Source organism: Oncorhynchus nerka, linkage group LG7, assembly GCF_034236695.1.
Source record: "Oncorhynchus nerka isolate Pitt River linkage group LG7, Oner_Uvic_2.0, whole genome shotgun sequence".
Lineage (NCBI taxonomy): Eukaryota > Metazoa > Chordata > Actinopteri > Salmoniformes > Salmonidae > Oncorhynchus > Oncorhynchus nerka.
In genome coordinates this window covers 70,869,221-70,895,798 of record NC_088402.1, presented here as the reverse complement: position 1 = coordinate 70,895,798, position 26,578 = coordinate 70,869,221, and the positions used below count along the sequence as shown (strand labels likewise).

General features: G+C 39.7%; 1 protein-coding gene across 5 annotated transcripts in view; it reads right to left on the bottom strand.

Annotated features, from left to right (window-relative positions):
- Positions 1 to 26,048, bottom strand: part of LOC115132299 (immunoglobulin-like and fibronectin type III domain-containing protein 1) — a 44,117-nt gene extending 18,069 nt beyond the window's left edge. For 3 of the 5 annotated variants that reach the window (XM_029664788.2, XM_029664792.2, XM_029664790.2), the window contains exons 1-16: positions 25,851 to 26,048; positions 20,995 to 21,094; positions 17,406 to 17,441; positions 13,312 to 13,434; positions 12,736 to 12,875; positions 12,552 to 12,651; positions 12,412 to 12,456; positions 7,961 to 8,003; positions 6,614 to 6,803; positions 6,187 to 6,300; positions 5,575 to 5,737; positions 5,194 to 5,466; positions 4,475 to 4,927; positions 4,137 to 4,241; positions 3,463 to 3,525; positions 3,130 to 3,234 (exon numbers count right to left, since the gene is read on the bottom strand). In XM_029664788.2, coding sequence (XP_029520648.1) covers positions 3,130 to 3,234; positions 3,463 to 3,525; positions 4,137 to 4,241; positions 4,475 to 4,927; positions 5,194 to 5,466; positions 5,575 to 5,737; positions 6,187 to 6,300; positions 6,614 to 6,803; positions 7,961 to 8,003; positions 12,412 to 12,456; positions 12,552 to 12,651; positions 12,736 to 12,875; positions 13,312 to 13,434; positions 17,406 to 17,441; positions 20,995 to 21,043 — 2,002 coding nt within the window. In that variant the 5' untranslated portion in view covers positions 21,044 to 21,094; positions 25,851 to 26,048. The remainder of the gene's footprint in view (positions 1 to 3,129; positions 3,235 to 3,462; positions 3,526 to 4,136; positions 4,242 to 4,474; positions 4,928 to 5,193; positions 5,467 to 5,574; positions 5,738 to 6,186; positions 6,301 to 6,613; positions 6,804 to 7,960; positions 8,004 to 12,411; positions 12,457 to 12,551; positions 12,652 to 12,735; positions 12,876 to 13,311; positions 13,435 to 17,405; positions 17,442 to 20,994; positions 21,095 to 25,850) is intronic. The other 2 variants (XM_029664791.2, XM_029664789.2) reach the window with 2 other exon arrangements.
- Between the last annotated feature and the right edge of the window lie 530 nt (positions 26,049 to 26,578).

Genomic DNA, 26,578 nt, shown 5'->3' with positions numbered 1-26,578 from the left:
GGGAGAGAGCAGCAGACGAATAAAACACGGATCCCACGGAACCCAAACCTCTGCGTGCGTGCGCCATCGTGTGTAACCGATGTGAAATGACTAGCTAGTTAGCGGTGTTGCGCCCTAATAGCATTTCAATCGGTGACATCACTCGCTTTGAGACCTTGAAGTAGTGGTTCCCCTTGCTCTGCAAGGACCGCAGCTTTTGTGGAGCGATGGGTAACGATGTTTCGTGGGTGACTGTTGTTGATGTGTGCAGATGGTCCCTGGTTCGAGCCCGGGGAGGGGATGGACTAAAGTTATACTGTTACACGTGCATAAATGCATTTTGTCCCCCCACACCAAACGCAATCACGACACGCAGGTTAAAATATCAAAACAAACTCTGAACCAATTACATTAATTTAGGGACAAGTCGAAAAGCATTAAACATTTATGTTGCTAGCTAATTTGTCCTGGGATATTAACATTGAGTTGTTATTTTACCTGAAATGCACATCCTCTACTCCGCCACTTAATCCACACATAAAACGGTCAACCGAATCGTTTCTAGTCATCTCTCCTCCTTCCAGGCTTTTTCTTCTCTTTATATTGAGATTGGCAACTTTCCTAAATTAGGTGCATTACCGCCACTGACTTTGGTCGTCTTTCAGTCACCCACGTGGGTATAACCAATGAGGAGATGGCACGTGGGTACCTACTTCTATCAACCAATAAGGAGATGGGAGAGGCAGGACTTGCAGCGCGATCTGCATCAGAAATAGAACTGACTTCTATTTTATCCGTTAGCAATGCAGACGCTCATTGGCGCGTGCGAGCAGTGTGGGTGCAGTAATTGAATAACATAGATTTCTACATTTATTTTGCACTGCTCGCAACGCGAGCTGTGTAGTCAGCCTGTAAAATAGAAGTCAGTTCTATTTGTGACGCAGATCGTGCTGCAAGTCGTGCCTCTCCCATCTCATTGGTTTATACAAGCAGGTACCCACGTGCAATCTCCTCATTGGTTATACCCAAAAAAAGCCTAGAAGGAGGAGAGATGACTAGAAACGATTCGGTTGACCGTTTTATGTGTGGATTAATTGTCGGAGTAGAGGACCTTGTACATTTCAGGTAAAATAACAACTCAATGTTTATATCCCAGAACAAATTAGCTAGCAAGTGCAAGCTAGCTAGCTAAATTGCCATAAATGTTTCATGCTTTTCGACCTTTCCCCAAATTAATATAATTGGTTTAGAGTTTGTTTTGATATTTTAACCTGCATGCCGTGATTGCGTTTGGTGTGGGGGGACAAAATACACTTATGCACGATGGCGCAAGCGTGGGTTCCGTGTAGGGTTCGTCTCTCAACACACTCTGCTCTCCCTTTCCTCCACTGACACTGACCAAAAAGGGACACCTTCTTCCAGCTGATGGCGAAACTGGAGTCGCACCGTATTATTTCTGCCTCGTACACAAATTCATGTTGTTACTCATATGAACAGAGAAAGTGAAATATTCCTTGAAATTAAAAAAGACCCAAGCCGCTAATAATAATGTAACTAAACATCAGGGAGCAGGTCTCGCTTCTAGCCCGAGGTCCTGCACGCTACCGACTGTGCTGCAAAATCATGCTCGTGCAGCAGTCGATTTCCGGGCTTATAAACCTAGGGTAGTTACACTACTCCCTCCTTTCAAAGAGCGCGTCCTCGCGCAAGCTTGCGACTCTACGTATTACAGGAACGCGCTCACCGGCACACGCACTGTCGTGGATGGAAGGTCCGATCACTTCTGACACCAATGTAATGAAACAGCAGGGAGCAGGTCTCGGACCCTCGACCTTCTAGCCCGAGGTCCGGCGCGCTATCGACTGTGCCGCAAAAGCATGCTCGTGCGGCAGAGTCGATTTCCGCGCTTATAAACCCAGGGTCGTTACAATAACAACAACGCAATAACAACAACGCTAGATATACTTTCCTAATCATTCATTACTGCTGCACTGCTTGTTGTGGCGCTGAGTGGAAATAGGAAGAACGCGCATTTTATGGCTTATAAAAGTGTTGAATTACAAAGTGCTGAATACAAAGTGTTTAAACATGAACTCACTCAAAAAAACAGCAGTTCTTTGTTGTATTCGTTGACAGTCTCTCTCTAGCCATGGTTTTAAAAGTTTTGAAATCTCACAGTATCAATTTTGTCGTAGCTTTCTTTTATGCCTGCTACGTTACTGCAGACTCGGATATCTGAACAATCTGATTGGCCAGCGGTAGCATAGTGTACTTGATTTCCTCTCCAGGCCCACCGGGAAAGCAGGGTTTGTACCTTCAGACACATGAAATTGCAACAGTTTGCTTACCCGGCGCGCTGGGCTTCTGAATTGGTTGCACCTACCACCAACAGCTCGAGACTAATAAAAAAAATAGTAACACAAGGCTTTATCGTTGGGTTTTTACAGAAAAGTTTGGCAATTGGCTAGAAAGGCCTTGGAGATCGACAAGTCAATCGCAATCGACCGGTTGTGACCACTGCTTTACAATGACCATTAGGGTGTACCTTTTCCATACACATTAAAAGTTTGAGCTTTTTGTGACTTTACCTACAATGCATCTCTATGAATATGGCCAAAGCAAGGAGTGGGAGGTAACCAAACTGCCTGGACCCGGTACCAGGTCCAAAACAGCCCCTCAGAGTTATTAGACGGGTTGTTAAAAGTCTTACTAATAAGAACAAACTGTTCTATACGAACAGACTTGAATAAGTCACAGAGAGATAACATACAGATGTGAACAGAAGAACTTGTTAGAAAATAATGCATGAGATTCAATATTTTAACTATATACTATTTTTAGTTTTAATTTATTTATAAAATACATGTTGCTTGTTAAAACTATGGTTAAGTAAACTGCATACTGTTTAACCACTTGATGTCAAGTGGAATACAAATGATACTGTAACTGTATTACTGCATGTTACCCTAAGTTAAATTACTGTACGGTTAGTTAAAATGTTGACAAATTAAAATAACGTTTTCCATTTTTTTTCTTCCATTTTTCTCATTTAATGCAATCCTAAGGTGACTTGTTAATTCATTAAGATGCATCTGAGATTTTAGAGACTACCTCCATGCAGTAGCCAAGGTGTCTCAGTGTGTTTCTTACCAATGACTGCGTCTGGTATAAGTGGACCAGTATGGCCCTTACGTCCCTTACTGTCTTCATCACCTTCCCCGTTTGCATTTGGGTCAATGTCATTGTTTGATGCTCCTATCAGTAATTATTATATCAGTTTGAAATATTGTAAAAAATGCATAAACCATTATACAGTAGACCTGAATACATATTGTACATTCTTATTAATGTAGGATGTTGTGCCAATGTGTTATCCTTTTCATTATACATTATTTTTCTATGTCGTCTATATACATTATCTTTTCAAGTACAGTATATAACATGGGTCCAATGTGTTTATAATCGAGATATAATTTGTCTTACCTTTGTCTTTGTCCGAAACATCAGTGGATTTCTTGTCCGTGTCATCTCTTTCCTTCTCAGCATCTTTGATTTTACATACATAAAATTATTTTAAAAAAGGGGTTTACAAGTTGTTTATTAATGGTTAATTATTTGTTTATATAGATGATATAGTATAAACTACTTACACAACCTTTAAAATACTTTTAGGTAAGTAATTCCTTCATGTAAAGTGTTACTAACAAGAACAAATGTTCTACACAGACTTGAATAAGTCAATGAGACATAACATACCGTTGTGGACAGAAGAACCTGTTAAACAAATGTTTATAATTTCATGCATGAGATTCAATATTTCAAGTATTTACTATTTTTGACATTAGTGTACTATTTTAAGGTGGGTTTTATCAAATGTATTTTGCTTGTTAACTGTGGTTAAGTAAACTGCAATTCTGGTTAATCACTTGATGTCAAGTGGAATACAAATGATACTGTAAGTTTATTACTGCATGTTATTCTAAGTTAAATTACTGTAAGTTATGTTAAAATGTAGAAAATGTAAATAAAGTCAAATGTTTTTTTAGTGTTTCTCATTTAATGCAATCCTAAGGTGACTTGTTAATTCATTAAGATGCATCTGAGATTTTAGAGACTACCTCCATGCAGTAGCCAAGGTGTCTCAGTGTGTTTCTTACCAATGACTGCGTCTGGTATAAGTGGACCAGTATGGCCCTTACGTCCCTTACTGTCTTCATCACCTTCCCCGTTTGCATTTGGGTCAATGTCATTGTTTGATGCTCCTATCAGTAATTATTGTATCAGTTGTCAATTTGAAATATCGTCAAAAATGCATAAACCATTATACACCTGAATACATATTGTACATTTCTATTAACATAGGATGTTGTGACAATGTGTTATCCTTTTCATTATACCATATTTTTCAAAGTCGACCCTATTACTTTCCTTTTTCTTTTTCAGTATATAACATATATGTCCAATGTGTTTATAATAGGGATATCATTCGTCTTACTTTTGCCTTTGTCAGAATCATCAGTGGATTTCTTGTTCTTCTTGTCATCTCCTTCCTTTTCAGAGTCTTTCATTTCGCCAACTGATTTGCCAACTGATTTGCCACCATCTTTGGATTTGTTTGATCCACTTTTAGACTTGTTTTTTCCATCTCCGGTGTCTTTGCCTTCCCCACTGTCTCCGCCTTCCCCACTGTCTCTGCCTTCCCCACTGTCTCCACCTTCCCCACTGTCTCCATCCCCAGTATCAGGAGGAGGGGGTGCCAGGAGTGCCTCTCGGGCAAGCCTCTCCTCCTCCGCTCTGGCCTTGTTTGCAGCGTCGATCTGCTCCTGCCTTTCCTTCGCCAGTTTTTCCTGCTGCTCTTGAGCCAGTTTCCCCAGATCCAACCCTGTTCCACCAGCCTGGGTTGTTTTACGCGTCTTCTTTTTACCATGGGAAGCAGGGTCGCTGTCAGCTGAGAGAAAGAGAGCGGGTGAGAGAAAGGGAGAGATAGGGGAATACTGTACAAGGTGCTCAGTGAGCATGGTTATTAAAATGATTATTGATATGGAACATTTCGATAAGTGTTGAGAAGACATAGTACCTCTCAAATCTGTCATGAGACCAGAACTGAGTTAGCGAGGTGAATAGTATATGTTGTTCAACCAAAAATGAATCAATCTGCTGTTTCCTTCATCTGAAAAATTACATATTGTGCAAGATATGAAGATGTAATATTACCTTCCACTATCAGCCAGGCACTGCATGTCTTGATTCCTGCCGCAGCAGAGTAGATACCCTTGTCCAGCTGGCTACAGTCCTTTATTAGCAGTCTGTGGATCAGCTTGTCTTCGGATACAGTTATGGTGTATTTCTCTCCCTCCTCCAGAGTGGCATTCTTGCCCATCCATTTGATTCTGGGCCAGGGTTGTGACAGGACACACTCAAACATAGCATCCTCTCTCTCTTTGGCCTTCACCTCCTGGATCTTGACAATGAAATCCACTGTGGGAACTGGGAGTAAAAGGGCAAATGGAACAAGCTCATGGGAATAAATAAGGACAGTTTATTATCTTCTATCAAAAAGGAATGCTATTCATAATCACTCTGTGCTCATCTTACTCTTGAAGTCTGTAGAGAACAGATTGACCTCCTCAACATCCACCTGATAGAGCCCAGCATCCTCTGCCTTAAGGTCCCGCACACTGAAGATTAACTTCTTCCCAACAGTCTTTAAGCTGTGTTTCATTTCTTCTTCATCACTATAGGGAATCATAACACCATCCTGCAAGATGATACAAAGTTCACACAGTGACAGCTACTATCAGATATGAGTTCAAATTCAGTTCATTTCAACATTTAAAAAAAAGAAAAAACTAAAATCCTCATAGTTGATGGGATGTATGACAATTTACATGTTTTGACATGGATATCATGGCAAAATGATAAGGGGATGAAGTTACTCTTAAACCATAGAAAATATAATTATATGCCTGGAATTTTGGGTGAGAAATTTAAAGGAGATACTACTGCCTTACAAGAAAGAAGGTGCCAAATTCTGTTTTAATTGTGCAATGTCAGTCTTTCCTTTAAGGCAGTTGTCATCCATTAAAATTCTGTACAATGTTGAATGACAAGTTTGTTGTGTAAGTTGAGATAAAAGCTCAATTATGTATAATGATACCTTTGCCTCATGTGGAATCTGAATCAGAGGTCAACTTCTAGATGTCTCACCTTGTAGAGGAAAATCCTACTGGAGAGGTCTTTGAGCTCAAGGTCAAACTCAAACGAAGCAATGCCTACTCCTTTAATATCAATATGTTTCAAGTTATTGATGGTCTCAACATACTGAGGAAGGGATGGCAGATGGTTTGGAAGATCACCATGAGGAAAAGGGTGGAGAGAAAATAATGGATGAGAGGGAGGGGAGTGGAGAGAAATGGAGTTTAAAATCACGAGGATGAAATGATAGGTTAAGGCTATTGCCACAATGACTTAATGTAGTTAACTAGTTACACTTAAATTAATTTCAGACACTATGAATCATGAGGTTCATAGTGGTCATGTAGGTTTTCACACTAGCCATGAGCTACATTATATGACCAAAAACAGTACACACAGAAGACGTTTTGCACATACTGAATGTGCCCAATTCTCAAACCTGGGCCTGTTCCTCCTGTCTCTCCTTTTTCTTCTCACTGAGTTTCTTCAGCATTACACGGAAGTCTTTGACACCAAACTCAGCGCAGATTCGTTCATAGTCCTTCCTGTCTGCACTCATGATGATTTCCCAGAACCTTTCATCGATTTCTCCAGGTTCTTTCACAGCTTCCTCTTTGTCCACTCCCTTCCTGGTTGAAACATGACAGAAGCATGGCTTGAGTATTGGTACAAAACCATATACCATATTCTGTAGGATCTTCGTCAATGGTGGTCGTTGCCATTTAAAATGATTAGGATGATTTTTGATTTATTAGCATGGCCTTTTTTCTATTACAGCGTATTGGATGACTGTCATTCATATTCCATTCACCTAGCTCAATGTAACATTGATAGGTTTAGGTTACTACATGATACTAGAATTGTCCCTGTATCCATCATGAGTTTGCTACAAACTAAACTGTGAATGAAAGTTTAAGAATGAAAACCTTTCCAAGTCAAACCTTCATATCCTGACCGCTAACTATTACACACAGCTTACATCATTGTCAGGTCATAGTCAACATAGCTACAAGAACTAACATGTTAGTAAAGTCGCTCAATCATGCAGTAAAGTGTACTCAGCAGCAATCAGTTTAGCAGTTACACTGGCGGGCTCCGGTGGCAATAAATGAATAAAACCAAAAGCTTATCTTGGTAGCATTCCAGTGTTGGATAGCCATAGCCAGCTAGCTAACATAGCATCCCTCTCTGTTAGCTAGCTACTATGGAAGAAATTAATTTGTTCAAAACTGTTCAAATATTGACTTTCTCTGTCTTTGAGTCAACTACTCACCACATTTCATGCACCGCAGGGCTAGCTAGCTGTAGCATATGCTTTTAGTACTAGATTCATGCTCTGATCCTTTGATTGGGTGGAAAACATGTCAGTTCATGCTGCAAGAACTCTGATAGATTACTGTGGAAGTCTATGGAAGGGGCTGAGAACCATGAGCCTCATAGGTTTTGTATTGAAGTCAATACCCTACAGAATGCTGCTGAGGCTACTATAGACCTTCATTGCAAAACCGTGTGTTTGAATCAATTATTTAGTGACGTGATTAAATTTAGTATAGTTTTATCTACAAAAGGATAACTTCTTTAATGTTTCACTATTTACATTTTTCTGGTTCTCCCCTTACTCATCTGAAGAGCCTCCACTGAGCTTAGTTTTCCCATTTGTAAGCATTGTGGTCAACCCATCGCACTGTTTTGTCAGGCACAGAGGTCCCTGTTTACAAATACATGTAATGTAAATAGAAGGATTTGGTTACTGATATCATGATATCATGATCGTCTCATATCTTACCTTTTTCTGAGCAATTTCCTGAACTCTGCTGGATCTACTGAACCTAAACAAAATAAAGGACGCTCAATGTTACCCAACTTAATGTAAAGTGAGAAGATACCATTGGAGTCTGGTGGGAGGAACTATAGGAGGATGGGCTCATTGTATTGGCTGGAATGGAATAAATGGAACCATATCAAACACCTCAAACATATGGAAACCACTTTCCATTAACTCCATTCCAGCCAATACAATGAGCAAGTCGTGCTAGGTCATACTAGGCTCCACTGCAGAATACTCACTGGGCAAAAACTAGTTGAATCAACGTTGCTCCCACATTATTTCGACAAAATAAACAAATGTGATGATGTTGAATCAACATGGAAAACTGATTGGATTTGCAAAAAGTTATCAATGTAAGCGAATTTCATCTTTTTGGGGGAATTTCATGTTGAATTCACATTAGCTGACAACTCAAACAAATGTAAATCAAACTAAATGTTGAACTGATGTCTGTGCCCAGTGGGTAGTCACATTAAATATCTGGTTCTAGTAACACCTTATTTGGATAGACCCAAATAGATGTTCAACTAACTGTCAACAAACTATTCAACCAACTACTCACTACCCGGAGTTTGATAGTTTGAACATCTACAGTATGGATGATCTATTGGGGAGTATGTATCCAAATGTCTAAAAATGGTGCTATTGGTGGTGGAGGGTTCAGTAAGGAGGAAACTAGATGGTAACAGGGCAGCTAAACCAGATTCATGTTTGCAGAGCAGGATACACCATATTCATTTAAATGAAAACAGGTGTATGCCCATCGGCTTCACAAGATTACGCTTTGGTTCTAGATTTCAACATGCAGCTCACCCCGAGAACAACAGGATAAAATGCGTCACTCTACTCACCTCAGCAAAAAGTATTGATTCCAATGTAGCAGATAAATAACATACTGTTTTCTCACTGCTCCAGTGTAGCTTTAGAGTAGTTGTGCAATGCCCATAGTGAGGCGGTTACTGTTTAATGTGATGTAGGTAAATAAGCAGTAGCAAAAGTATGTCAAATATGTACAAAGTAAATACAGTGCATTCGAAAAGTATTCAGACCCTTTGACTTTTTCTAGATTTTGTTACGTTACTGCCTTATTCTAAAATTAATTAAACCACCCCCCCCTCATCAATCTACACACAATACCCCATAATGGCAAAGCAAAAATTGTTTTTTAGATTTTTTTGCGAATTTATAAAAAATAAACTGAAATATTACAATATTACATTTACATAAGCATTCAGACCCTTTACTCAGAACTTGTTGAAGCACCTTTGGAAGCGATTACAGCCTAGAGTCTTCTTGGATATGACTCTACAAGCGTGGCACACCTGTATTCTCTTCAGAGATGTTCGATTGGATTCAAGTCTGGGCCCTGGCTGGGCCACTCAAGGACATTCAGAGACTTGTCCCGAAGCCACTACTGTGTTGTCTTGGCTGTGTGCTTAGGGTCGTTGTCCTGTTGAAAGGAGAAACGTCGGCCCAGTCTGAGGTCCTGAGCGCTCTGGAGCAGGTTTTCATCAAGGATCTCTCTGTACTTTGCTCCGTTAATCTATCCCTCAATTCTGTGTGATGACCCTCCCACTCTGTCTGCCAAATTCTTTCTCTTTGATCTTGTTTTCCTGAATAGGATGTCGGAGTGCGGAGCTGGGAGTGTCGTCAGTGAAATGGGAAGTGTGTCCCGGGGATAAATTCCCCCATACATTGAGGAGACTCTCTCCACGCAGACACACTGTTGTTTTTGGTTGTGGCATTTTGGGGCTTCTTTGTGTTCCTTTGTTTTGGCATCTCTCAACATCCCTCATTATCACCATCTACTCACTTACACTACTGACTACACACAATTGTTACTTGGATATAGTTTACTTTATTTAATAAACATGTTTGTAATTTCTTTATCTCCTTATTGTCTCCCTCTTTGTTATGGACTATGAGCCGATTCTTAACACCTCCCTGTCCCTGCCGCTGAAAAATATCCACACAGCATGATGCTACCACCACCATGCTTCACCATAGGGATGATGCCAGGTTCCAAAAGATGTGACGCTTTGCATTCAGGTCAAAGAGTTCAATCTTGGTTTCATCAGACCAGAGAATCTTGTCATGTGCCTTTAAGTGAGGAGTGGCTTCCCGTCTGTTCTCTCTACAATGAAGGCCTGATAGGTGGAGTGCTGCAGATATGGTTGTCCTTCTGGATGGTTCTCCCATCTCCACAGAGGAACTCTGGAGCTCAGTCAGAGTGACCATCAGATTCTTGGTCACCGCTCTGACCAAGGCCCTTCTCCCCCGAGTGCTCAGTTTGGCCGGGCGGCCAACTCTAGGAAGAGTGTTGATGGTTCCAAACTTCTTCCATTTAAGAATGATGGAGGCCACTGTAGTTATGGATCTTCAATGCTGCAGAAATGTTTTGGTACCCTTCCCCAGATGTGTGCCTTGACACAATCCTGTGTCAGAGCTCTACGGACAATTCCTTCAATCTCATGGCTTGGTTTTTGGCCTTACATGCACTGTCAAATGTGGGACATTATATAGACGGGTGTGCACCTTTCCAAATGATGTCCAATCAATTTAATTTACCACAAGTGGACTCCAATCAAGTTGCAGAAACATCTCAAGGATGTTCAATGGAAACAGGATGCACCTGAGCTCAATTTCGAGTCTCATAGCAAAGGGTCTGAATACTTATGTAAATAAGGTATTTCTGTTTTTTATTGTTAATACATTTGCAAAAATGTTTGAAACCTGTTCTTACTTTGTCATTATGGGGTATTGCGTGTAGATTGATGAGATTTTGAAAAAATGTAATCAATTTTAGAATAAAGCTGTAACGTAACAGAATGTGTAAAAAGTCAAGGGGTTTGAATACTTTCCGAATGCACTATATACACAAAGAAAAGAGGGTTCCTCAAGGGTTCTTTGGGAAAGGTGTGGAATCATAATGACTCAAATAATATCCCTTTGAGCCCTGAAATGATTCATTGCAGTTCACAAAAGTGTTCTTTGCTCTATGAGTGATGATTCAAATGTTGGGGGCAGCGACTCATTCGAATATTTTTGGGTCCAGTTGGCGCACAGCTCTTTTTGTGTAACCAGGAGTGAGAGTAACATTCCAGTTAATGTAATCTATTGTGTTATGCCATTACACGTTATATATGACTATGGCTAATGTCAGAGTCTTGTAAAAGAATCACACAAAATGGCCTTGTGAGAAGTGATGTCTAAATCAGTGGTACGCAAGCCGTTCCAGAGCTGGTGTATGAAATCTTTGTCTTCTTCTCTGTTTTTTAAATACAAAATCTGAAAATGTCATCCACAACCACAAAAATAATTTTAAAGAGCTAAAGCAAGTCCCACAATTTTACTTAAATTAAAATGACCATTTTAGTTCATATTGAACAATGGTTTGCATTTGTCAATGAGCCGGAAGTTGAAAGACAAATGTGTTTGAATGGCTTTGGGCTACATGACGTTAATACAAAACAATAAACGTGACGATGAACAGACAGGAACATAAACTGGACAGAAATCAAATAATAAGTAAGCCTAAATCTAAACCAAGATTATAAGGACTTAATAATGCCGGATAATAGCCATGTAGCAACCTGTCCCCTGTCTGGCTGCAACAGGAATGACAGAGCTTACATATGTTTCCATCAAGGGCTCACGTTTGAATATAAGCCTACCATTGCAACAAATCAACAAATAATGGAATGAAAAAAATGGATTTTGTGGCCCATGAGAGGGCCACAAAAATACATTCAGGTAATACAAGCACACACAATTGCCATAAATACACACTTCAATTATTAGTGTAGAACCATGCCTAAGTATTGAATAAACAGGGTACACATTGCTCTCCCACTGGGATTTAGCCAACTGGGCATTACCCAACACAAAGGATGGACGAACACATGGACGAACGAAGTTCTGGTTGACACGCCCCCTTCCTGAGCACGACAAGGGAACAAATATTTCACCTCTTAAATTATGAGGAATCAAAGGTAAGTTCTAATCATTACTTTTAACATAGGAATAGCCATCCTAATAATAACATATGTGCACTTTGTAGGAGTAACATTAAAACACAAAAAGCATGATTAACAGAGTGAAACTAGTGGAGCAGCAAACAAATGTTTGGTGCCAAAACCTATTGAATGACTGCATCCTAAAAATGATACTTGTTGGCAAATGATCAACAGTACCACATGACATGGTAAGCAAACACATAAATGCAATTATTAAATGTGCTTTCAAAATTAAAAAATGGTTTCCATAAACAATGCTGTTTTTTTAGAGAACAGGTAAAAATATTAGGCCACGGATTGAAAAATCTCCTTCTCCAAATACTATTTTGTAGTTTAAAAAAACCTTTAATCATGGATGGATGGATGGATGGATGAATGAATGAAAATACCCACCTATGTCTTCTAACTGCTCCATGGCCTTCTTCTTCTTGAATCCAACTAATAACAGACGTTTAGGATTAGCACCAAAATACAAGGACTCAACTGATCATACAAGTAAGTTATATGAAGTGTAAAGAAACAAACATTCTCACCCTCAATCACATTCAATGCTGCAGTGCAAATAGCCTTGCCATATTCATTGATAGCATAGCATTTGTAAGTGTCTGCCTCCTCTCCAGACACTCTGTGAATCTGGTGAAATAAATTAACTGTTTAATCACAACTGAACAGATTCATAGGTTATATGCATACTCTTGTGCATAAGGTTAGACTCACCTCTAAAGTGTATTCACCAGTAGCTTCATCATATTTCTTTTGAAATGTTTCTGTGTCTGACATATCCCCCTTAGCTCTTCCCCAAGTCACCTCTGGTTTGGGATCCCCACACACATTGGCTTTGAAAATGGCTAATTTACCTGTAGGATGTGCAAAAACATTGATTCATTATAAAATACCCCAATCCCAACGTGAAAAAGGATTGAAAGGAATGTGAGTCTTATTTAGTTATTGCTTGCTTTTTTCAAGTCTACCAACAAGTCTACCAGCAGGCCTGCTAGCTAAGATAGTTAGACAAGCTAGCTACTCTAACTTGATTGATAGCATGAAAAGGCTTCTTGGTAGCTAGTTATGAGTTTGGGAGATTGGGAATCTATCTGGACTAGCTAAAGCCAATTTAATAAAAGCTAAGTGTAGTATTACAAAGAAAAAAAACATGTATTTAAAAATGTTTGACAAATCTTAGGGGACACGTGCCCCTGTGCCCCCTATGGGCATGACACCTCTGAGCATATAGACCAACACTGAGAGGGCCTAGGCCTGATACAGAAACCCTAAAACATCCTGGGGGCTCACCCTCTTGAATGGTTAGAGCGATGGGTTTGCGAAGGAAGTCTGGCGTGCTCTTGCCCTCCGGTAGAACCTCTATAAACTGCGTGATCATGACCCCAGGGACCTTGGACCTCTTCTTGATGCCAGCTGGAGAAAAGATGAGAAGTAAGAGGGAAATAAGTCTGATTAATCCCCAACAAATGTTTTACAAAAACACAAATCCAATCAATGAATCAATACATGAACTGCACTCAAAAATGGCATGAATCAATTATCAATTATTCAATCATTATATATAAATACAATACATTCGGGATGTATTGGGACTCCTTGACCTTTTCCACATTTGGTTATGTTATAGCCTTATTCTAAAATGGATTATATTGTTTCCCCCCCTTATTAATCTACACACAATTCCCCATAATGACAAAGCAAAAGAGGGTTTTTAGATTTTCTAGCACATCTATATAAAATAAAATTTACATAAGTATTCAGACCATTTACTCAGTATTTTGTTAAAGCACTTTTGGCAGAGATTACAGCCTGCATTCTTCTGGGGTAAGACGCTACAAGCTTGGCACACCTGTATTTGGGGAGTTTCACCCATTCTTCTGTGCGGATAATATTCTTTAATCACTGCCAAGGGTGCTTGAACAAAGTACTGAGTAAATGGTCTGAATACTTATGTAAATGTCATATTTAAGTTTTTTATGTTTAATACATTTGCAAAAATGTCTAAAAACCTGTTTTTGCTTTGTCAATATGGGGTATTGTGTGTAGATTGATGAGGGGGAAAACAATTTAATCAATTTTAGAATAAGGCTGTAATGTAACAAAATGTGGAAAAAGTCAAGGGGTCTGAGTACTTTCTGAATGCACTGTATATATACAGTACCAGTCAAAAGTTTGGCCACGCCTACATTACTCATTATAAACGCATGCTTTTCAACCGATTGCTGCCCGCACCTGCCCGCCCGGCCAGCATCACTACTCTGGACGGTTCTGACTTAGAATATGTGGACAACTACAAATACCTAGGTGACTGGCTAGACTGTAAACTCTCCTTCCAGACTCAAATTAAACATCTCCAATCCAAAATTAAATCTAGATTCAGCTTCCTATTTCGCAGCAAAGCCTCCTTCACTCACGCTGCCAAACATACCCTCATAAAACTGACTATCCTACCGATCCTCGAACATCGGCGATGTCATTTACAAAATAGCCTCCAACACTCTACTAAGCAAACTGGATGTCTATCACAGTGCCATCTGTTTTGTCACCAAAGCCTCATATACCACCCACCACTGCGACCTGTATGCTCTAGTCGGCTGGCCCTCGCTACATATTCGTCGCCAGACCCACTGGCTCCAGGTCATCTATAAGTCTTTGCTAGGTAAAGCTCCACCTTATCTCAGCTCACTGGTCACCATAACAGCACCCACCGGTTGCGCGCTCCAGCAGGTATATCTCACTGGTCATCTCCAAAGCCAACACCTCCTTTGGCCGCCTTTCCTTACAGTTCTCTGCTGCCAATGACTGGAAGAATTGCAAAGATCACTGAATTTGGAGACTTATATCTCCCTCACTAACTTTAAGCATCAGCTATCTGAGCAGCTTACCGATCGCTGCAGCTGTACACAGCCCATCTGTAACTAGCCCATCCAACTACCTACCTCATCCCCATATTGTTTTTATTAATTTTTTGCTATTTTGCACACCAGTATTTCTACTTGCAAATCATCATCTGCACATCTATCACTCCAGTGTTAATTTGCTAAATTGTAATTACTTTGCTACTATGGCGCATTTATTGCCTTACCTCCTGACGCCATTTGCACACCCTGTATATAGACTTCTTCTATTGTGTTATTGACTGCACGTTTGTTTATTCCATGTGTAACTCTGTGTTGTTGTTTGTGTCGGATTCCTTTGCTTTATCTTGGCCAGGTTGCAGTTGTGAATGCGAACTTGTTCTTAACTGGCCTACCTGGCTAAAAAAAGGTGAAATAAAAATGTTCTATATTTTTTTCTCCAAAATGACAGCTTTGCACACTTGGCACTCTTGGCTTTTCCAACAGTCTTGAAAGAATTCTCACATATTTTGAGCACTTCTTGGCTTTTGCTCCTCTGCGGTTCAACTCATCCCAAAACATTGGGTGATTGTGGAGGCCAGGTCATCTGATACAGCATTCCATCACTCTCTTCTTGGTCAAATAGCCCTTACACAGCCTGGAGGTGTGTTGGGTCTTTGTCCTGTTGAAAAATAAATGATAGTCCCACTAAACGCAAACCAGATGGGATGGAGTATCACTGCTGAATGCTGTGGTAGCCATGCTGGTTAAGTGTGCCTTGAATTCTAAATAAATCACAGACAGTTTCACCAGCAAAGCACCCCCACACCATCATACCACCTCCTCCATGCTTCATTGTGAGAACCACACATGCAGATATCATCCGTTCACCTACTCTGTGTCTCACAAAGACATGACGGGTGGAACCCAAAATCTCAAATTTGGACTCATCGGACCAAAGGACAGATTTCCACGGTCTAATGTCCATTGCTTGTGTTTCTTGGCCCAAGCAAGTCTCTTCCTCTAATTGGTGTCCTTTAGTAGTGATTTCTTTGCAGCAATTTGACCATGAAGGCCTGATTCATGCAGTCTCCTCTGAACAGTTGATGTTGAGATGTGTCTGTTACTTGAACTCTGTGAAGCATTTATTTGGGCTGTAATTTCGAAGGCTGGGAATTTTAGTGAACTCTGGTAAGTCTGGGTTCTCCTTTCCTGTGGCGGGCCTCATGAGAGCCAATTTCATCATAGCGCATTATGGTTTTTGCGACTGCACTTGAAGAAACTTTCAAAGTTGACATTTTCTGTATTGACTGACCTTCATGTCTTAAAGTAATGATGAACTGTCCTTTCTCTTTGCTTAGTTGAGCTGGTCTTGTCACAACATGGACTTGGTATTTTACCAAATAGGGCTATCTTCTGTATACCATCCCTACCTTGTCACAACAGAGCTGATTGCCTCAAATGCAAACAAATGAACTTTTAACAAGGCACACCTGTTAAATAAAATGTATTCCAGGTGACTACCTCATGAAGCTGGTTGAGAAAATGGCAAGAATGTGCAAAGCTGTCATCAAGGCAAAGGGTGGCTACTTTGAATAATCTCAAATATAAAATATATTTTGATTACTGCATGATTCCATATGTGTTATTTCATAGTTGATGTTTTCACTATTATTCTACAATGTAGAAAATATTAAAAATAAAGAAAAACCCTTGAATGTGTAGGTGTGTCCAAACTTTTGACTGGTACTGTATATATGTATGTATATTTACTTCTATTTTGTTTAACATACTATGCACCTGCTGCATCTCTGGTCAGGTTGTTTATTTTGCATGACTGACATTTAGGTTGTGGCTTTATCTGACTTCTTATCCTCACCAGCAGATGTCAGTCATGACGTGCTATTCCACATGTGAGGTACTGGAAATGGTTTGTCTGAATGCCTTTACTGTTCACATGACAGGACAATAAACATCCAAAGTGCACTGGGCAGTACATTTTTTAGAAATTATTCTTGTCCTTGAATGTGAATAGTATTTTACAATTTCACACAGGAAAATGTTTGAGTTTTTGGAAGTGTTTTGTTGCGTGTTTTGTATTTTTATATTTTCGTAACAGAATGTAGACATCAAAGGAAAATCAACCTCTTTATCCTGAAGTTAGTGATTACAGTTTACCTTTATGTTTTACAATATCTTAAGAAAATAAACATTTATATTTCCTGTTATGTGCATTCCAGAAGAATGTGCATGATTACTACATAATCTTCTAAAACATGAATACAACACAGATACTATACCACTGACGTTTGAATCCAAAATAGTTGAAAATGTTGTTTGTTTGTGTTTTTCATCTTCAAATACGCCCAGAGGTCACATCTGACGTGAAGGCAGCATGAGGTTAACTGATTTAATTAATTGCCCAGAATATTTAGAATCTCAGGACAACCAATCAAAATCAATGTACCTCAATATATGGAATTTGGAAACCAAAAAACACCAGTGAGTGAAAAAGCGAAACTTGCTTTTTGATCATCACTGTCCTACCTTTTTTCTCTTCTTCCTGTTCAGCCTCTGAAGGGCCTGGGCGTGCAAAGACAAAAGGATGACATGGAAGCAGATGGGACAAGAAACATTCATCCTGGTAAGGACTTGGAGAGAGGGAGAGGAGAAGTACCTTTCTGGCAAAGACATGGTTTAGGCCTAGTACTTTGGCAGAATGGCAGAGAGACATTAGAATCCTCATACATTACAATATGTATGGTAAAGACAGGATATATTCCAACATAGGGACATACAATACATTTGTAACATTTTACTTAAAGCCATAAATTACCATTATGTAACATATTATGTAAGCTTTATAATACATCTTCATAAAGGCTCATATATGCCTAAAACAGGTAATGAAGGATTTTTGGCTTAAAGTAAAGTGTGACCAATTTAATAAATGGGGTGAAAGACAAATACAGGTACAAAGACATTTTGCTACATTTGGAATGTAGTTTTGTACATTTAAGGACAATAGTTAAAGACATATCCCTAATGGGCTTAACTAATGGTACTACAAGGACCAAGTTAGTACGGCAATACAACTTCATTCATTTCTTGCAGATGTGTCTGAATCTCAGAAAATGTCATATTGTAGAGATTTTTCCTCTCTCCTGTGAGACATGGTACTAGACCCTAGAGCTTGATTTCATGGCCCTCCCTCCCCATCCTCAGGGCAATTCCAATGTTCTTGTGTTTATGTTCTACTCAACTCCGATGGAATGGCTATATTTCAAAGAGCTGCCATTGTATATAAAGGAGACAAACCTCGGGCTCATCTGCAATGTTCAATATTCAATGAGACTGAACATTCATTTTAAAACGAGTTCCATCTTGTCTTGTTCATTGTCTTGGGTCTTAGTCGCCTCTTCTGAAACTGCTGATCACTTAAAATGTTCTTATTTCCTTTGTTGTGGTTTTTCTTGGGGTGGTTCATCTCCCAAATGGTGCAGCGGTCTAAGGTACTGCATCTCAGTGCTAGAGGTATCACTACAGACCCTGGTTTGATTCCAGGCTGTATCACAACCAGTTGTGATTGGGAGTCCTATAGGGCGGTGCACAATTGGCCCAGCGTCGTCAGGGTTAGGGTTTGGCCGGGGTAGGCCATCATTGTAAATAAGAATTTGATATTAATTGACTTGCCTAGTTAAATAAAGGTTACATAAAAAAATAATACAAAACATTTCATAATAGACTGATCAGGGACCTTGGTACATCCATAGTGCCTGAGAGTTAAGAGTTGGCAGGAGCCCTGATATTGCCATTCTGTGGTCCTCAGTAGTGTCTTTTTAGGCATTACCATAAAGCAAATATCTGAAATGTTTGTCTCATCAGTTCCTTTATTGTAATTCCACAAGGTACTATTAATCAATCACACTACGGCCCACTAGCCACAATGCATGAAGACATTACCAAAGTACAATTTCTTCAATCCATTGAGTTCCCTAAGGACAGCCTTTTCGCAATATGAAAAAAGGTCAAACAAATTCTCCTGTTCATAATGGGAAAATAATTGGTCCCAGAGAAAAATAGTTTACATGATGAAAGCATTTTTGTAACCCGGCTATTATCAAAAAGAGTTTTACTTGGCCAGTATAAGTAGCAATGCTAAAGCAGGCTTTCTGCCAACATACACAATACCATGCCTTTCTGATATTCTCTATTTTTGCAAATTTTTGACACTGAATGTTATCAGATCTTCAATCAAAACCTAATATTACATAAAGGGAACCTGAGTTGACAAATTACAATTAAAATTAATTGCCGCCGTACACTAAATAACTGGTTGAGGCACCTTTAACTGAATTGACTGCAACCAAATGCTTCCTGTAGTTGTTGATCAGTCTCATTGCTGTGGAGGGATTTTGGCCCACTCTTCAATGCAGAACTGCTTTAACTCAGTGACATTTGTGTGTTTTCAAGCATGAGCTGCCAATTTCAAGTCTTGCCAGAACATCTCAATTGGGATTAGGTCTGGACTTTGACTAGGCTATTCCAAAAAGTCAAGTGTGTTGCTTTTTAACCAATTTTCATGTAGACTTGATTGTGTGTTTTGGATCATTGTCTTGCTGCATGACCCAGCTGTGCTCCAGCTTCAGCTCACAAACAGATGGCCTGACATTCTCCTGTAAAATTCTATGATACAGAGTAGAATTCATGGTTCATTCTATTAAGGCAAGTCGTCCAGGTCCTGAGGGAGCAAAGCATCCCCAAATCATCACACTACCAACACCATGCTCAACTGGTCAACCTGGTCAAATAAAGGTGAAATAAAATCAAATAAAAAAACGTTGGTATGAGGTTCTTACTCAAGTTTGTCAAAAGGCACCTGGAAGCACCTGGATGATCATCAAAACTCATGGAAGAATGTTCTACGGACAGATGAGTGAAAAGTCAAACTTTTTGGATGACATGGGTCCCATTATCCCATTAATATTCAGTATAAAAAATATGCTAAAGTTAAGACAGTTTTTGAAAGGGGGCAAATACTTTTTCACAGAACTGTATATAAAAAAGTATGTGGACACCCCTTCAAATGAGTGGATTCAGCTATTTTAGCCACAACCAGTGCTGACAGGTGTATAAAATCGAGAACACAGCAATGCAATCTCCATAGACAAACATTGGCCGTAGAATGGCCTTACTGAAGAGCTCAGTGACTTTCAACGTGGCACCATCATAGGATGCCACCTCCCAACAACGTCTAGGAGCAACAACGGCTCAGTTGCCAAGTGATAGGCCACCCAAGCTCACAGAACCGGACTGCAGAGTACTGAAGCGCGTAGCGTGTGGAAATCGTCTGTCTTCAGTTGCAACACTCACTACCAACTTCCAAACTGCCTCTGGAAGCAACTTCAGCACAATAACTGTTCGTCGGGAGCTTCATGAAATGGGTTTCCATGGCCGAGCAGCAGCACACGAGTCTAAGATTCCAGTGAAGGGAAATCTTAACACCATAGCATACAATTACATTCTAGATGATTCTGTGCTTCCAACTTTGTGGCAACAGTTTGGGCAAGGCCCTTTCGTATTTCAGCATGAAAATGCCCCTGTGCACAAAGCAAGGTACATACAGAAATGGTTTGTCGAGATCGGTGTGGAAGAACTTGATTGGCCTGCACAGAGCCCTGACCTCAACCCCATCGAACTCCTTTGGGATGAATTGGAACGCCGGCTGCGAGCCAGGCCTATTTGCCCAACATCAGTGCCCAACCTCACTAATGCTCTTGTAGCTGAATGGAAGCATGTCCATGCATCATTGTTCCAACATCTAGTGGAAAGGCTTCCCAGAAGAGTCGAGGCTGTTATAGCAACAAAGGGGGACCAACTCCATATTAATAGCCATAATTTTGGAATCAGATGTTCGACAAACAGGTGTCCACATACATTTGGTCATGTAGTGTTTGCTGCCAATATAGGCTACTGCAATACTACAGTGCACCACAAGGTATCCCCATCTTTATTTTCTCTGGCAATCATTGGGTGCCTTGTGAAGATAACGCTTGATGTTTGATGTCTTCTCTGTCTTAGTATGTACTGTACTGGAATTAGGAAGGAGAGAAAGGAACACTCATGTATACAGTACCTCCTTGGCCAGTGGCCGTCTGGTCTGTGACCTTTGACTTCTTCCACATCTTGGCAGATATGTGTGTGTGATCCAAAAGCTCAGTCAATCAGGGGGCTCTCTGTAAATGAAAACATCATGTAAACATCAACTGATTGATTACTTAGGAATTTTTATATTTTCAATCATTGTTCTCCATTATACTTTATCTATCACGAGAATGTCTTTCCAAAAGAGGTTGCAGAGTCCAAAGTTCCTGAACACAGCAGCTGTATGTCTGTCTCTAGAAGGCAATGTTAACATGTCATCTGTAAAGTCTTGCACTTGCTGAAGTGTCCTTTAAATGTGGAGTGTGAAGGATGCATGTTGTGTATGAACTTTAGGCTGATGCCCTTTTCCTGTGTGACTGATAGTGACCACAGCTCATAACAGTGACAATGACACATGCTCAGGGTGCACAGTGTGCTGTACCGTAGACTGTATTTAATCTAAGAGATGAAAAGTTCCTTGTTGTTGGCTGACAATATTCATAATTTATGGGACGCATATGATTGTGTATCTTGAGCAAGGCAAAGTGTGTGTGTCTGTGTGTGTGTGTGTCTGTGTTTCTCATAATCTGGTAAAGATACAGCATACAGTACATTGCCTTTCATCTTTTTGTGTGGTGTTGTCATTTTAAACTGTCAGAAGCCAATTTAATTACATGGGATTCAGAAGATGTATTACCTTTCATTAAACAGCCAAGACTAACCCTGTGCATGTGATAGGGCACATACCTCATAAAACTATGATCATGCTATCACCAAGATTGTGCAAATGACTGGAGTGGTTATACTTGAATGGGTACGCAGAATGAAATAGCAAGGTCAACAAAGGTTTTTGATATAAAAATGCAAACAAGTATCTAGTTTGTAACAGTTTTTGGCAAACGATCTGATCTGTTTGAGAGAATTTTTTTTTTTTAAAAAGGCAAAATATCAGAATTAGAGTGACTGTGCCAAAAAGTGGCAGACTTAAGGTGATTGCAGTAGAAAAGCTTAAGGGGCTTGGTTAGGGTTGCAAAGGGAGGATATAATACTGGAAACATTCATTTTCCACTAAACTACCAGAATATTGTTGTCTTTCAAGGATTTTATGTAATCTATTACTTAAGTACCCTTTTGAGTACTTCAGATTATCACAGGTGTCGGTAATAATCGCTGGCCTCCTGTGTGGCCTTGTCAAATAAATTAAATAATTGAATAAGATGATTTTAAAATAAAAAATATGTCAAAGCTGTAAAACATTATCCTAAATATAAACCATCAACCAATTGAATACCATAGGTGTTTAATATGGGGGTTTCAGCATGAAATATCCTTTATATATAGTAAACATCCCCACAGCATGATGATGCCACCACCATGCTTCACAATTGGGATGGTGCCAGGTTTCCTCCACACACATTTAGGCCAAAGAGTTCAATCTTGGTTTAATCAGACCAAAAAAATATTGTTTCTCATAGTCTGAGAGTCTTCAGGTGCCTTTTGGCAAACACCAAGCGGGCTGTCATGTGCCTTTTACTGAGGAGTGGCTTCTGTCTGGCCTCTCTACAGTAAAGGCCTGATTGGTGGAGTGCTGCAGAGATAGTTGTCCTGGAAGGTTCTCCCATCTCCACAGAGGAACTCTGGAGCTCTGTCAGAGTGACCAGGTTCTTGGTCACCTCCCTGACCAAGGCCCTTCTCCCCCGATTGCTCAGTTTGGCTGGGCGGCCAGCTTTAGGAAGAGTCTTGGTGGTTCCAAACTTCTTCCATTTAAGAATGATGGAGGCCACTGTTCTTGGGGACCTTCAAAGCTGCATACTTTTTTTGGTATCTTTTCCCAGATCTGTGCCTCGACACAACCCTGTGTCGGAGCTCTACAGATAATTCCTTCAACCTCATGGCTTGGTTTTTGCTATGACATGCACTGCCAACTGTGGGACAATATATAGACAGGTGTGTGCCATTTCAAATCATGTCCAATCAATTGAATTTACCATCATGTCCAATCAAGTTGTAGAAACATCTCAAGGATGATCAATGGAAACAGCATGCATCTGAGCTCAATAGTCTAGTCTCACAGCAAAGGGTCTGAATACTTATGTAAATAAGGCATTTCTATTTTTTATTGTTAATACATTTGCAAAAATGTCTGAAAACCTGTTTTTACTTTGTCATATTGGGGTATTGCTTGTAGATTGATAAGATTTTGTAAAAATGTAATCAATGTTATAATAAGGCTGTAACGTAACAAAATGTGTAAAAAGTCAAGGGGTTTGAATACTTTCCGAATGCACTATATACACAAAGAAAAGAGGGTTCCTCAAGGGTTCTTTGGGAAAGGTGTGGAATCGTAATGACTCAAATAATATCCCTTTGAGCCCTGAAATTATTCTTTGCAGTTCACAAAAGTGTTCTTTGCTCTATGAGTGATAATTCAAATGATGGGGGGGGGGGGGGGGGGGCGAATCATTAGAATATTTCTAAAAACATTTTTCTTCTCTAGGGTATTGTGTGTAGATTGATGAGAAAAAGGCTGGAACGTAACAAAATGTTGAAAAAGTCAAGGGGTCTAAATACCTTCCGAAGGCACTGTATATATTTTTAATACTTTTATTTGTTTCACTGTCAACATGTATTTGAAATAAATGTTTTGGCATTAAACTGGAAGCAGTTGTGAAAAAAGTCAGTAGTTGGACAGGTTGCGGAAGTAGTTAAAAATAATGCCATTGTTGATTAGATGCTTTTTTCACTATTTAGGCTATTTTCTCTTGAACCATATGATCTATCTACTAGAAACTCATGGACAATTTGAACACCGATATAAAAAAGGAATACTATATAGGAATTCAATATAAATGACCAAAGTTACGATTGCCATAGATTTGATATTAACTACCAAAATGACGGAAGATTCCAATAATTTGGTAAATTACTGGTACTGTAGCTTTTTTTATTTTTTTATTTTACTAGGCAAGTCAGTTAAGAACAAATTCTTATTTTCAATGACAGCCTAGGAACAGTGGGTTAACTGCCTGTTCAGGGGCAGAACGACAGATTTGTACCTTGTCAGCTCGGGGATTTGAACTTGCAACCATTCGGTTACTAGTCCAACGCTCTAACCACTAGGCTACCCTGCCGCATCCCTAGACTTGATATGAGGCAATTCTCAAACGTTTAGAGCTGTGGATACTGTATGTCTTATCATAAAGCACTTTGATACAACTGCAGATGTAAAAAGGGTTAATAAAATAATAGTGATTGATTATCAAGATAGCATTCTTTGTCAATAACGCACATACCGTTCTAATTGAGCGTTCCATGCTCTAAGTCTAAACCATTAGAACTTCACTTGCATGTGTACCTGCCAACTGATACATAGTGAGAGGCTAAGCCTGACGAAATATGGCACAGATAGTCAATCAGAGTGCTGGGATAGTTTACCCTCACATGTCCTCACATTATGATCTGAGAGATCGTTGTTGAGTACAGTATTTTCTTTGAAACATTCCAAATAAAGAAGTATATGCTTAGCTGATGTGAGTACAATAAATCAAACCTGCTGAACAAAATGGCAAACTCTGAACCTTAAGGTTTTAGAAATTCCTAGAGCTACAGTAGTTTGAATTAAGGCATTATTGCTACATGGAAAGAGTCCCAAATGTATTTGAGGGTCATTACATCTTGGCAGTCAGAGCACCATACTAAATAAAAAGTATATGACTTTAATGAACATCAGTGTGCCAAGCATTCCCTTCTTGTCATGTTCTTTCCCGTCCCATGAGTCATAACACTAGCAGGACAAACACTGACAGTACACACTTCGAACTCTATAGTTAGCTGTGACCCTGCTGGTAACCTACTGCTAGACCTGGGTTCAAATGCTATTATAATTCATTGCAAATACTGTATATGTGCTTGATTGAGATTGTCTGTTGCAATGCAACCAATAGAAAAGTCTCAAAAGTGCTAACACTGACCACCTGGCTCTCCAGGCAGCCTAAAGCAAACACTCAAAGTATTTGAAAGATTTTAATTAGTATTTGAACCCAGGCCTGCCTACTGCAATGACTTCTTGTGTCTTTACCAGTGGAGGCTTCGAGGGGAGGACAGCTCATAATAATGTCTGGCACGGAGTAAATGGAATGGCATCAAACACATGGTTTCACTGATTCCGCACCAGCCATTACCATGAGCCCGTCCTCCCCAATTAAGGTGCCACCAACCCCCTGTGGTCTTCACTACGGCTGACCTTACTACATGTGGTCCAACACATCATGGGTTCCATGGCCTGAAATGTAATCCATAGCATGTCTTTTTTTAATCAGAGGATGACATCATCAATCAAGTAAGAAAGAAAAAAATTACATTCTCTTACAAAAATATAATTAGATAAGATAAAAAGTGAAAGGCTGATATTTATTTTCTTAAATAGCGTACTAGAACTTAAACCCACATGTCATTAATGACATCACATTTTAAATTACATTTATTGTGTGCAGCATGAAATATTGCATTATAATACATTTACGACAAGAATCAAGTCATCACAGAGATAGTGTGCTGGGACCGAGCTCATTGGGGAAAAATACAGTATGGTCCAGTGTAGAACAGTTAACCAAATATATTGCCCTTTAAATGGGCAAAAATATGATAATTCCTCATACACGACTGATCTCCCTCTTAGTAGAACCCTCAGGGTGTTTGTTTTTCAAAATCCAGTACAACTTTAGGTACACTGTAGGTACATTTCAGGTACACCTGGGAATTAAATATGTTTTATGGTCCCTGGAAATTACATTTCTCCAGTGACCTTACTCAGTATGATCTTGCAATAGTCAGTTAAAGGTAGCTTACCTGCCTGTTGCCTGTCTAATGCTCACGTACTGTTAGTCCAACTCAGACTGTATTTGAGGGCTTGGGTCTTTCCTTGGGTATTTCTTGGGGTATTTTCTCGCTGCCCTCAAGGTTTTGCTTTGTAGTAAATCCTTTGGGGGAAACAGGTTTGATTTCTCTGCCAGCCTGTTAGTAACCAGACACAGTGATTCCGATCAAGAGGAGGCTCTCCCTGTATTTAGGCAGACGGTTCCTCAAAAGGGGAGGAGGGTGGTCTGGGGGTAGGGGGCTATATGATGAAAAGGATGATGGAGTGAGGGGTATCAACAGATACTGAGTTTCTCTACACCACATAATGACTGGTGACAGTCTAGCCATCTTCACAGAAACATTTGCTGAAAAGAACATGATTGGTGTGGTGGTCTCCATTTAAAGCTATGTAACCTAAGTTATTAGGTTGGTATTCAAATCTTGTCACGCATACAGTGCCTATATCATTCAATCAGAGAGTAGATTTATCTTATTCATTAGCTGCTTTAATTCAAACAGAAAATGGGGATTGTTTCAAATGCAAGATATGTACATGAAGTTATTCACATAATTTGTTTTCATTTCTTATATGCGTCTATTCAATGGTCAACTAGTGTTACTGCTAAAAAGCACTTCAAAGAATATTGTAGTAATTTCATCAAGGTGAAATGACGGAAACACCATATGCTTCCCATATACTGTAGCTTTACAAACACAAC